This window comes from Zootoca vivipara, chromosome 8, assembly GCF_965207765.1.
Source record: "Zootoca vivipara chromosome 8, rZooViv2.hap1.1, whole genome shotgun sequence".
NCBI classification, from domain to species: Eukaryota; Metazoa; Chordata; class Lepidosauria; order Squamata; family Lacertidae; genus Zootoca; species Zootoca vivipara.
In genome coordinates, this window is record NC_142591.1 from 51920172 (window position 1) to 51933512 (window position 13341).

The window sequence follows — 13341 nt, forward strand, 5'->3', positions numbered from 1 at the left end:
CCTCCTGGGGATGGAGCAGCAATTGTGGGGTCCGCCTCAAGTGCCAAAATGTCTTGGGCCAGCCTTGCCTTAACACACGTACACAAAGCAAGCCCCGTGCTTTGAGATAGCTGACTTGTGCTGGGGGGGGGGGGGGGTGAGCCGAGCAGGCCTGATCAAACAAGCCTGCCTAAGACAACCACCAGCGTGACTCTAACCTGCCCGCCCCACTCCCGCCGCTGGTGGCGCATGCGCGCAAGACTCTCCGCCAGCTGGCTTGTGTTTCGTCCGACGCCGACGCCGCCTCTTCATAGAGGAAACGCCAGGAGCTGAAGCAAGAGCCTCCGCCTTACAGCCAGCCTTGCGCTTAACGGTCCGGGAATTGAAGCCGTCGCCCTCGACTTGTTCGGTGAGCCTCTCGCCTTTTAGGGCACCGTCGGGGGAGGACGGGGGAGAAGTGGGGCGGGCGGGCGAGAGGCCTGAAGCAGGCTGGGCCGGGCCCTCTGTTCTTCCTTGGCGGCTGGGCCGGGGACGGCCCTGAATGGCGTTGAGGGGGCAGCAGCGTCTCCCTCCCTCGGTAAAGCGGCGCGGGGGCTTCGGCCAGGCCCGCCTGAGACGGAAACACCCCCCTCTCCTCTCCCCCTCTGGCTCCGGCTGAGCGGGCCGGGCCTTGGGGAGCGCTCTCTCCGTATGCTCAGAGGCCCGCCTCGGGTCAGAAAAAGGGCTTCGGGAGGCGAGAAGTAGCGGGGCGACGCCCCTGGTTTCTGCGCGGGTGCTTTGCGCCCCCCCCTTTAACGGCGGGGGTGGCAGGGCGGGAAGCCTCGTCAGAAGCGGCTCTGAGCCCCTTCCCCCCCCCCCGACTCTCGCGAGGGCGAAGGGGGAGCAGCAGCAGCTTGGCCGGGGCTCCCGGGCTTTTGATCGGCGTTGCCGTGGGAGGGAAGGAGGGCGGGCGGCCCACGCGGATCTCCGTCTCCATCGAGGGGCGGGGAACAAGGTTGGAATAGGAGGTGAGGAGTCGGGCCAATAAAGGGGTTTAGCGCGGGGACGGGGAGTGTTGTCTTTTGGCTCAAAGAGCGAAGTTGAGGTTGGCGGAGGAAGCAAGACTCGGGTCGTTTCGGTTTCGTTACGTTACGTAGACTAAGCAAAATAAAAAAAAATTTCTTCCAGTAGCACCTCAGAGACCAACACGAAAGCTCATATCAATGACAAACAGTTGGTCTCTTAAGGTGCTACTGGAAGAATTTTTTTTATTTTGTTTGGACTACGTCAGATCAACACAGCCACCTACCTGTTACGTAGACTGTTTACTTTAAAGGTGGGAGAAGGAAGTATGTAGTCCTATTTCTGTGAGTGGCGCAGCGCTCTTTCCACTCATGTGATTTACATCCTCTGAAAGTCGGGATCTTTGGTATTTACAGTGTTGTAGAAATTTTTCAAACCCTACAGGGATCCATCTAACCTTTATTTCGTGTTACAGTATTTAATACCTACCTTGTTCTTCATCTGCATGTGTTTACCTCACACAGATATGACAACGATGACAACAAAACAAAGTCTTGAGACACTTTGAAAACTTAACAGATTTTATTGTGGCATAAGCTTTCTTGAGCCACAGGCCATTTTATCAGAGATGTTGAATTTAGTGGATGTTGCATTCTGATGAGATGGACTGTAGTCCACAAAAGCTTAGGCCATAATACATTTGATTGCCACGAGACTCCTTGTTGGGTTTCCTGGAGCAGCCTAACACAACTACCCCTCTGGAAAAATGAATGGGAATTGTTTTCTTTTTGAATTCTATCTAACACAGTCCTGTATGTGGAAGTGTGTTTTCAATTAGGCTAACTTTCTAGTATGTGTGTTCAGGATTGCAGCTTTAGAGGATCTGTGCTGTCCGTTCCAAATGTATACTTAGAAGAAATACACACACAGTCTTTTTGAATGAAGTTGTACTTCATATTTTGGCAGACTTTTCTCCTTCCCATAACCCCACTTTTTCTCCCTCAATATAAATTGACACTTTGGCTGTATTTGTTAAGTCATTTTTTAAAAAATATGTGAAATCCAGCATCCTGCTCTCACAGCAGCCAACCAAATGCCTGTGGGAAACCTGCAAGCAGCACCTGGGCACAAGAGCATTCTCCCTTCCTGTAGCAACTGATATTCAGAAACATCACTGCCTCCGACTTTGGAGGCAGAGCATGGCTATCATGGCTTGTAGCCATTGGTAATCTTATTCTTCATGAATTTGTCCAATCTTTTTAAAATCATCCAAGTTGGTGGGCATTACTGTCTCTTGTGGTGGGAGCAAGTTCCATAATCTTTCAGTATTCAGCATTGATGAATGTGCATGCACTCTTGTGATATGAGAGAAAGAGGAAACATTTTCTGCATTCACTTTCTCCATACCATACATATTTTTTTTATAAACATCTCTCTCATGTAATTTCTTGCTCAACCTTTCTCTAAAATGTCCCGAATGCTGCAACCATTTATCATAGGGGAGTCACTCCACCTTCTTGATCATTTTGGTTGCTCTTTTCTGAACCTTTTCCAACTCTCTTGTTCCTAATCAGTCACTGCCAGTTCAGACCCCATGTGAAACTTAAGGTTTTTTACCCTGACACTTTACACTTGTTTACATTGAATTGAATTTCCTATTTTACTGATCATTCATTTAGTTTGGAGAGATTCTCTTTTGAGATCTTCAGGATGTCTTTTTGTTTTAACAACCCTGAACAATTCAGTGTTATCAGCAGACTTGGCCACTGGGTTGCTCACTCCTTACCCTAAATTGTTTATGAATAAATTAAAAAGCATACGTCCCAATACTGACCCTTGAAGGACTCCCACTTTCTACACTTCTCCATTTGGAGAATTCTTCATTTATTCCTACTCTTTGGTTCCTGCTACTTAACCAATTATTGATCCACAAGATGACCTCTCCTTCTATTAAACAACTGTTAAGGTTACCCAGGAATATTTGGTGAGATAACTTGTCAAAAGCATTTTGAAAGTCCAAGTACACAATGTCAACCAGATCACCTCTACTTGCTTGTTGACGCTCTCAAAGAATTGTCATATGTTAGACAGGACTCACCCTTGGAAAAGCCATGCTGGCTTTGTAAGGTTTGTTCTTCTACATGCTTGGTTATTTTATCTTTCCACCAGTTTTTTTTTTGGACAGACGTTAAGCTAGCTAGCTTTTAATTTCTAGGATCCTCTCTTCCTGCCCAGTCTGGTGTTTTTTTAAAAAAGTGTTACATTGACTACAGTCCTCAGGAATGGAGGCTGATCTGAGGAATAAATTACATTTGTTAGAAAATCAGCAATTTCACAGTTGAGTTATTTGAGAACTCTTGGTAGGATGCCATCCAGACCCAGCAATTTGTCACTTTTTATTGTGTCAGTAAGGTCGAGAACATCTCTCGTCACCATTATCTGCTCAGTTCCTCAGACTTTCCTTCAGTAAAGGTTAGTTCAGGCACTGGGATCTGTCGTATGTCTAGCATTGTGAAAACAGATGCAGAGAGTTCATTCAGCTGCTCTGCAATCTTATTATCCTTCTGTAGCACTGTCTCCTACTACTAATATAGACTGTTCATTCACCTGTCTCCTTCTACTAATATATTTTAAGAACTTTTTGTCTGCTTGCACTTTTTTTGGTCAAAGTTTGTGTTCCTTCTTGTTCTCTTCATTTGGACAAGACCATTTTTTGAAGGAAGCCTTTTTGTCTCTAAGCATGCTGGTATCCTCTTGGTCCTTGTGGTACATTTCCTGATTTGCAGCTTCTAATATTGAGCTTCTAATATTGTGTTTTTAAACAACTTCCAAGGTCTCTTGTGGGGGAGGAGGGTTGAGCATGCACATGATCCAAGCATTTATCCACTGGCTAATTATCTCCTAGGTTACACGCAAATCCTGAACTATTTTAGAAGCTTGGCTTTTAGTGTGTATTTTTTGTGTTTCTTTTCAAACATAAGTTGTTAGTAAGGTTAATTAAACCAAACCAATATTTGTAGATTGTTGATCCATATCCTGGGGCATGTTGAAGGCAACTCTCTTTTTGATCCAGCCTAATAGGGAAGGGGGAGGAATAATACTTCCTAATAAATGGTTGGAAAACTTATCCAGGAAAGCGTAGAAAAGAGTAGAAAAGTAGAAAGAGAGAATAATAGAATCATAGAATTGTAGAGTTGGATCCAGATGGTCGAACCCCCTTCAATGCAGGAATCTCAACACATGGTTCCCCCATGAAAGGTTTTAGAATTATTAGTTCACCTCTATTATACTGTCCCTTTGACTCCCAGTGCAGTCAGTTTGTATCGGATGAAAAAATGGAGAGGAGGGAATCTGTAAAATTAACTCAGTAAAAACATGGATTCATTTGTAGCTCAGATTGACTGCCTTTGCTACTACTGTATTCAGAAAGTGAGGATTCCAATATGCAATCAAATATTCCCTTCTTGTGGGATGGATGGGAAAAGATAACAACCTGAACTGTAAAATAGTGTTTAAGAACAAATTTCAGCCTCCCCAATGCTCTTTCAGTACTCTTTCATAAATTACAACTGAAAAGATTTCTGCAAGATACATTTGTGCCTACAAATAGTGACTAGCACTCAGGACATCTGATTTCTGTTGGACTGCTGCAGATCTACATATTTGCATTAGATATTGTAATGGAAAGTGCATGACTTACATGACAGGTTTCTAGGTGATGTGCATTCTAGGATAGGATAACTAACATATATTTAAAAAACTGAGGCTCAATTTTCTCAGGCGCAGGTGCAAAGCATGCATGTGAAGGAATCCCAATAGATACAAGAGAGCCTTACTTTCTCCATACTTCTGTCAGTGTGAAAGGACATTGGTATGCATAGAGACAGCATAAGAGGGTATTGCAAGGAATGGAAAGGTTAATCTTTCCCCTGTGTCTGTCAAGACTGTCTTGGGTGCCATGCAAGTTCCTTGTGCTGTAAAGCATAGGTAACAGTGCAATCATATTGATGTTTACCTGCTAGTAAGACCTGTTGCATATTGCTGAACATGCTTTTGAGTAAGTTTGCATGGAATTGTGCTGTAATTTACATGGTGCACAGATATGACTTGAAAAAAGTTAGTTTTTTCAGCATCAAGTAAAAATTTCTGAGGGATTAAAAACATTTTTAAAGCTATGCTAGGCAATTCTGTACCCAAAATATATATAAGTGCTACTTGCTCGTTCATTTTAAGACTTTTTGCTTTATTTCTTTCAGGCTAATTCTGTGAAAATGTCGCTGTACCCTTCCCTGGAGGATTTGAAGGTGGACAAAGTAATTCAGGTATGTCAAAGTATATTTTATGGGGGAAACCAATGTTTGCTGAAGGTCAAAACAGTAACCATTTGAAAATTCTATTTCTGAAAAACGTCTTTCTGTATATTCTAGACCAGCACATAAAATATATATTCTTGTATAAAGATTATCTTTAATTATGTGCATAGTTTCTGCTGTTATAATAATTATACTAAGTGTGAACTCTGACAGTTTAGGCCTCTCCAAGTATATATATGTGGTCAACTCCCAAGAGGCTGTTATCTACTTTCTGAATTAAAATCTGGCAGTGATCTACCCCTGTTTTTTTTTGGGGGGGTCAGCTCAGAGTTGTTGAGCTTTTTTTAGGGAGAAGGAAAGTCCCAGTTTTTTAGGGTTTTGGCTCAAAGTTGTTGAGCTTCTGAGGGGAGAGCCAGTGATCTATCAGTGATCTACCACAGACATCCAGTGATCTACCGGTAGATCATGATCTACCTGTTGGACGTGCCTGCACTATTTGAATGGGTCCCAACTAATTCTTTAGTATAGTTCTTTAGAGCCTGATCTGTTTTTATTTATCAGATAAATTTCCAAATTTGTATTATGGAAACTCAAAAGTAAAGCAAAGGATAACGACTAGAAGTATTTGTAGTACACATTCAATATGTGTTTGCTTTTGATAAAAGTAGCTATTATAGAATAAGGCATGTGTTTCCTCCAGCATTATTAAGTGCCACTTCTCAAACAAAGTTAATCCTAAGCATGTTAGAAAATTGTTTTGAAAATAAGTTCCTCATTTTGAAATTCACATAGTTTTGTGAGCAAGCAAACATCGTAATGTAACTTGTTACTCTTAACAACTGGAACATACTGGTTTGTAACTAAAGATATACAGTATTTATGTAACCTAAAGGCATAATTAAAAGTTTTTGGCTATGCAACCCACATGCCTCTTGTATTATAGAATTATATCTATTTATAAACTTTGTAAAGTGTTTTTTACTTCATCTTCCTGTGCAGGCACAGACATCTTTTGCTTCAAACCCAGCCAATCCAGCAATTTTATCTGAAGCCTCAGCACCCACCCTTCAACATGGAAGTAAGTTACTTTAGTGCTAAGAAAATACGAGGTAGCCGAAGCTAAATATGTATTGCACAAAAAATACCACCTTAACAAAAGTCAGTAGACATAACACAAGTTCTAGCTAAACAAAGGCTTGGCACTATTTATTTCACTGATTTGAAGTGAGAGGTTTTTATTGATCTCTGGAAATGATAAGGATAGGCTGTATAAAGATAACTGCTTTAAAGAGAATTAAATGGAGTTGGGGGCTTGTAGGGATGGATGAGTCGGTCTAAATCTGTTTGAGTTACTTTTGCATGTGTACATAAGGATTTCTGTTCCATCCTGCTCCTGCATTAAATGTGTGAAATTATTATTTTTTTGGGGGGGTTAACCCTGCACAATATTATTTAAAAGTACTTATGAAGCAGCCTGAGAACTGCCTTCTAATGAATGTTGTTGTCTTCTTCTTACCTATAATACCCTTTCCAAGTGGCTAGAAAGTCTAGCTGCTGCTGCCCCAGGAGCATTGGGATGTGATGACAGGGCAACGTGTTTTTTTTGCATATGCTGTTCCTGGGAGGGAAGGTATGTCACTGCTCCCAGTGGCATATGAAACCCTATTTTCAACATATCTGGCATCAGCTGTGCTTTGTGGCCGCTTGAAGCAGCTGTTAACTTTTTTTAAAAGGTTTTTTTCTTTAAAGGCAGTCCTCGGGCCACCTTGTAAAATCCTTATGTGGATTTTCTAATTGAGAGTTGATGGTCAGTGATCCTAATAAGCTTTCAATATGTAAATCCAGTAGCTCCAAGTGCAGTGATAACTGTCAGCATGTTCTAGGGGAGGATAGGATTGCTCCAGTCTGATACTTCTCACCTGTAAATAATAGGCTCTAAATAATAGTAATAGTTTAACATTGTTTTTGTTTACGTTCTATAGACTTGTATCCCAAACTGTATCCTGAACTTGCCCACTATATGGGTCTAAGCCTAAATGAAGAAGAGATACAAAGAAACATGGCAATGGTGCCTGCTGTAAATTCTCAGGGGGTAAGTATCAACTAATTTAGGTTTCCTTGTGTTTTGTTTAAATAAAAGAAAAGATGCATCTTCTTTGGGTTTTTTTAAAATTTCAATCTTCTCCATATTTAGAACATTATAAAAGTAAGATCTGAAATATTAGGGGTGTGCAATCCTCTCTGTACCCCAAATGATACAAATTGGGGTGATTCAAGTCCTGAGTCAGATTGTGCCCTTAATAAGTCATAGCAGGGAGCTTCAAACCTTCCAAGAAGCACTGTTGCAACATTTTAAAAAAACCAAGCAAACACACTCACCAGATTTACCCAGCTTTTCTGAGAAACTAAACCAAACTGACTTGAGTCATCACCCAGAGCTTTGAGGAAAGTGGAGAGGTGGGGGATATTTTGTTTGCTTTTAGTTGCAGTGAATTATTTCCCAGTTTGCTTTAGGGCTGAAGGAATCCAACAACTTTGAAATCAACCCCCAATCTGTAGGTTGGTGTGCATCAAATGAGTCTGCCTTGGAAACCCAGTTTGATGGATTCTGCTCCCATCATGGGGTCACGAAGAGTCGGACACGACTAAATGACTAAACAAGCTCCCATCAATACCTGTGATCCTAAGGATTCTAAAATAATATAACTTTTATAACACACAAAATTGTTGTCCTGAAGTCACTCATGGGTTTGTCCCATTTAAAGAAACGGCCTATAAATGAGACTTGATTCTGCCAGTTTGTACGGTCTACTTATTTTAAGGTCTTCTAATTCTCAGCTTGTTGCAAGCCCTTCTGCAATGAATTACATGGTGGCTCCAGTAACTGGAAATGATGTTGGAGTTCGCAGAGCGGAAATTAAGCAAGGAATCCGTGAAGTAATACTGTGTAAAGATCAGGATGGAAAAATTGGACTTCGTCTTAAATCAGTGGACAATGTATGTATGATAAATCTGATTTTTTAAAAATAAAAAGTGACCCATTAATTTCAGCTATCTAGAGCTGAACACAGTCAAGCTGCTATATAATTGCTAATTCAGATGTTAATTTTATGGCTGAATCTGCATGTTTCACTAAATGTTTATTTTTATTTCTCTATTTGGTCATGTTAAAACTGTTAATCATATAAAATATTGTACAGATGTGCAAGTAAGAATATAATAAAACACTTTCATTTAAAAATCAAAGCATTAAAAATAATCAAAATACAGTGTGGATATTCATCATATTTGGATCATTTCTCAACATGAGCATGTAGGAAAACAGATTTTAAGCAAAACATACAGGGTAAGATTCACATAATGAGCCCTGTCAACTGAAGCCATGCACAAATACTTGCCAGGTGAACGATTCCTAATTTAATACATACTCATAATGCTGTGCTGAAAGTATATGGCAGGTGTGGAAAGCTGTCTGCATGTGGCTGTCAACATGTTGCTGAACTTCAACTCCCATCAGCCTCAGCAAGCATGCCAAAAATCATTGGCATTCTTAAATGGAGCCCTTCCACAGATAATCAACTTTGTAGCTTATTCAACTTTCTTGAGAGTCTAATATTGGCTGGATATCTTGTCTATTAATTAATAATTTCTAGAGTAAAAGGAAATGTACGTGCATTTTAATTTAAACCAAAACTACCCCACCCCCTTTTTAATGGTAGCTGTTGCCAAATGTGTATGTGATGCACGTGTTCTGCGTTTTTCACTGTGCTTCTCTTGCATGTTTTCTCTAAATGCACTGGTTGTTAATTTACTTTCATATGTGGATGTACCTTTGTGTTTAGGGTATTTTTGTCCAGTTGGTTCAGGCCAACTCTCCATCATCACTAGTTGGCCTGCGGTTTGGGGACCAGGTTCTGCAAATTAGCGGTGAAAACTGTGCAGGTTGGAGCTCTGATAAAGCCCACAAAATTCTGAAGCAAGCACCTGGAGAGAGAATTTCAATGATCATCCGTGACAGGTAAACCCTCCAGAAATGTTACATACCTTCTTAGATGTCTTTGGGGTTTCATAGTTGTTAAGGAGTGCCTAGAAGTTGAATGTGTTGGGTTTTTGTTTTGTTTTTTAAAACCTCAGTTTCCTTAAGATCAGGGCCTAAGGTTGTGCACACAAAGGATTGTTAATATGCCCATGGGTCACAAAGGTCTGATTTTTCTATGTACATGTTCATCTGCCCAAGTGCTTTCCAGTCCACAAAAGTGACTGGTGCTTGATGGGATTTGCGCTATGTGTTGTCTCCTCCCCTAAATTAATATTTACCCACCCTCCCTGAGTTCCAGAAAACTCAGGTCCATTGTGGGCATTTTTTCAGATATTTGGTTCCCTGTGCATTCGGCCAATTTTATTTCCAATATACCAGACATGCACAAAACATCTGATAAAACTATTGTTTTTTTTTAATTTATGGGTCATGCCTGGCTCTGCTAGCAGCCTACCAAGTAGTGCCTTGCTTACAGAAGTAGGACGTGCGGCGATAGATAGCACCTAGCAGAATAGCACACACACACCACATACGAAAAAGCCCAGCTGCCCAATGTGCTTCACTATGTCTGGATTATACATTGGATTACAGTGGTATCTTGGTTCTCGAACTTAATCCGTTGTGGGAGTCCATTCAACTCCTGAAACCATTCGCAAACCAAGATGCAACTTCCGATTCCTCCACTCAAGTGGAAGCCACATTGGATGTTCGGCTTCTGAAAAACGTTCGCAAACCGGAACACTTACTTCCCTGTTCGCAGCGTTTGGGAGCCGATTTCTTCGAGAACTAATTTGAGAACCAAGGTACCACTGTATATATTAATTATAGACTGGGAGAATCCAGATTAATTAGGATGTTGCTTGGATGATGACAGTGTCACATGGATGACACACAAGGCATGTACACATGGGATGTATTGAGTCTACTTTAAACTGCCATGTCATAGAATCAGAATCGTAAAATTGGGAAGTGTACACAGCCTAATACCTTTGGATACAGGTTAGTGATGTAGGACATTAAGTAAATACTCCAAACAATAAATTGAACGTTTCTCTTACAGGCCTTTTGAGCGAACTATTACCATGCACAAGGATAGTACTGGGTATGTTGGCTTTATATTCAAAAATGGAAAGATAACTTCAATAGCAAAGGACAGCTCTGCTGCTAGAAATGGACTTCTGACAGAACACAACATCTGTGAAATAAATGGTCAGAATGTAATTGGCCTGAAGGTGAGTAACAAGCAAGATAACACACACTCGGCAAGTAATGCATTCTGAAAAGTGGAAGCGATATTGTTATAAATGGGCAGAAGACACATGCAAAAGCTTGTTCATATAAATTTATTTGATTGGTAGAAAATAGGACCTGCAATCCTGTGGTCCCTGGGAGTGTGTTGTCAGGGGCCATTGCACCTTCAACCACCTTCCATGGTTCTTTGGGGAAGAAAGATTCAACAGCAGCTAAAACATCCTGATCCTTTTGCCCCACAAAGTATTCTTGCTGCTAGAGTTGCATAGATCAGGCTCTCTTCTTTCAAAAAGGTTGCTGGTTCCTCAGGCTAGAGAAAGGAAGTTAAACAGAATTGTACATTCTTAGTGACATTAACACATAATTTTTGTCTTACTAGTTGTTCTGCTGCTTGGAAGAACCAGTAGCATGTAGTATAAAGGCAATGATGGCAGCTGTGGGTCTGCTGTAGGTGATAAATTGAGAGCTTAGACATTTAATTTAGCAAACTACATTCCAGAATATAGTCCAGCTTTTTATGAAAGGGGCTGTTTACACTACTACCTCAGGCAATGGGGAACCTATGGCCCTCCAGATGATGTAGGACTCCCATCAGCCCCAGATGGTATAGCTAGTGGTATTGGGAGTTGTAGTCTAGCAACATCAAGAGAGTTACACATTCCCCAGTCCAGCTCTACCTGTATATGTGTACATAATTTATCACCTCAATAGTGCTTAAGACCGCTAATAACAATTAAAACTATTGTGGAAGCTGCTTCTTCTGCAACCACTCGTAACCGAATAAGATTGTTTTCCATAAATACTGTTTTAACAATGAGTCTGTAAGTGACTGGAGGCCAATTCTGGATCCACACGTCCTTGCACAGTGGGGACATTGGTTTCCGGGCGGGAGTTGATCACGGTGTAGATTTGCCAAGCGTGTCTTCCTCTTAGCACGTTTCTCCCTTGTGTCCTAAGTTCGAGTGTCTTCAAAGCCCATGGCACCTTTGGTAAAGGCTGTTCTCCAACTGGAGCGCTCGCAGGCCAGTGTTTCCCAGTTGTCAGTGTTTATACAACATTTTTAAAGATTTGCCTTGAGGCAGTCTTTAAACCTCTTTTGTTGACCACCAGCATTACGCTTTCCATTTTTAAGTTCGGAATAGAGTAGTTGCTTTGGAAGACGATCATCAGGCATCCGCACAACATGACCAGTCCAACGAAGCTGATGTTGAAGAATCATTGCTTCAACACTGGTGATCTTTGCTTCTTCCAGTACACTGATATTAGTTTGCCTGTCTTCCCAATTGATGTGTAAAATTTTTCGGAGACACCGTTGATGGAATCTTTCGAGGAGTTGGAGATGGCTCATGACTTTCTATCTTGCTTCATAGGATGCCCAAATTGCAGACATACTAACATCAGCTGGAAACGTGGTGACCATCACTATCATGCCTTCTCAAATTTTTGAACACATAATCAAGAGGTACGTGTAAAATACTTCTCCATTTAAATAGACTAACAATCTCTTAAAATAATAGGCATTTGCAGCATCTTTAGAATAAATATCAACAAATGTAATATGCATGTGGTGTTAAACTCTTTTCCAAATGTGGCTAACAATGGCAGAGAGTCTGAAAATCTTTAACTATTCTTGTCAAGCTGCTTCCTGAAATTTCAAAACGAAAAAGCAAATTTCAGCTTAGAATGAAGCTTATAAATGCGTCATACCACTATGGATTTTAAAGTGTTATTGGCACTAAAACTGATTCGAGGAGTGAAGGAATGTAGAACTTTATTTTTTTCTTTTGCTGCCAGGAAATGGGTTGAGACGCTGCTGCAGTAAGTTTGCATTCAGCTTTTGAGTTTACAGCATACCGTCTTGTGCCTTGTAACAAATGAATCAAGTGTTGCACTCCTTGATGTGATACTTTTGCAGCTTTGCAATTAATCTGATTTTTACACATTGTTAAAGATTCATTATTATTTTCAGGATGGCTTCAAGCATTATGAAAAACCTGATGGATCACACCATCCCTGAAGTCTAGAAATCTGTTTTTGGGTACATCTGTAATGAGAACTCCGCTAAACATGGGCTATTTAGTCTGCAACTTTTATGTTCTGCACATGAGCCTTTTTTTAAGCCCAAAGCAGATATACTGCCTTGAGTATTTACATTATGATGGCTGGGAATGTCACAATCCAACCTTGCTCAAACTTTGAATTTTGTAGCCTTATACTTGTCTGGCAAAAACCAGTATAACACTTTTTCATAGAGTTATACTGTTTAATTCAACACTTTATATAAGCCATTGGAATGAAAACTAATGTATCTTGTGTCTTTTGCTATCTGTGATCCAAGCACATTGCTGCCCTTTGTACTTTTTCAGACGAATTAGTTTTTTCTACTACCTTCTGCTAGGAAGGATATTTACAGTTATGACTTGTAGTGCTTGTTAACTGCTGATTTTAGTAACCATGTTTACAAAGCATGCCAGTTAAACTGAGCATAACGTATCATTCCATAGACATTTTAAATAGCACAGGTGAGCATTTAGGTTTTGTCTTACTGCTGCTCTTTTACAAGTTGTTCTAATGTGCTTAAATTATGTTGCCTTAACCATGTTAAACAGAAATAAAGTCTGAAAAACAAGGTTTTCATTTTCTAACTATACTGATTAAGGTCCCTAAATTTCTTTCCCCCTTCAAAAGCCAATAATTAGTAGTGGAAAGGGGGGGGGTGAGCTGTCATGTTGAGGTGTGGAGCCTAGCTTGGAACAG

At 40.7% G+C, this 13341-nt stretch overlaps 1 protein-coding gene across 1 annotated transcript; it reads left to right on the plus strand.

Moving 5' to 3' along the window:
• Positions 1 to 289: 289 nt before the first annotated feature.
• SDCBP (syndecan binding protein) lies at positions 290 to 13213 on the plus strand. The gene is made up of 9 exons (XM_035124775.3): positions 290 to 388; positions 5238 to 5303; positions 6294 to 6372; positions 7277 to 7386; positions 8133 to 8291; positions 9137 to 9312; positions 10394 to 10565; positions 11955 to 12046; positions 12554 to 13213. The coding sequence occupies exons 2-9, from the start codon at positions 5253 to 5255 to the stop codon at positions 12606 to 12608; spliced, it is 894 nt and encodes a 297-aa protein (XP_034980666.2). The 5' UTR covers positions 290 to 388; positions 5238 to 5252; the 3' UTR covers positions 12609 to 13213.
• The last annotated feature ends 128 nt before the right edge of the window (positions 13214 to 13341 follow it).

Bases quoted from the DNA above. Each gene is read 5' to 3' on its own strand.
- SDCBP (XM_035124775.3), top strand. From the start codon at position 5,253: ATGTCGCTGTACCCTTCCCTGGAGGATTTGAAGGTGGACAAAGTAATT. The intron at 5,304-6,293 runs GTATGTCAAAGT...CTTCCTGTGCAG, and splicing joins AGGTGGACAAAGTAATTCAG to GCACAGACATCTTTTGCTTC. The intron at 12,047-12,553 runs GTACGTGTAAAA...TATTATTTTCAG, and splicing joins TTTGAACACATAATCAAGAG to GATGGCTTCAAGCATTATGA.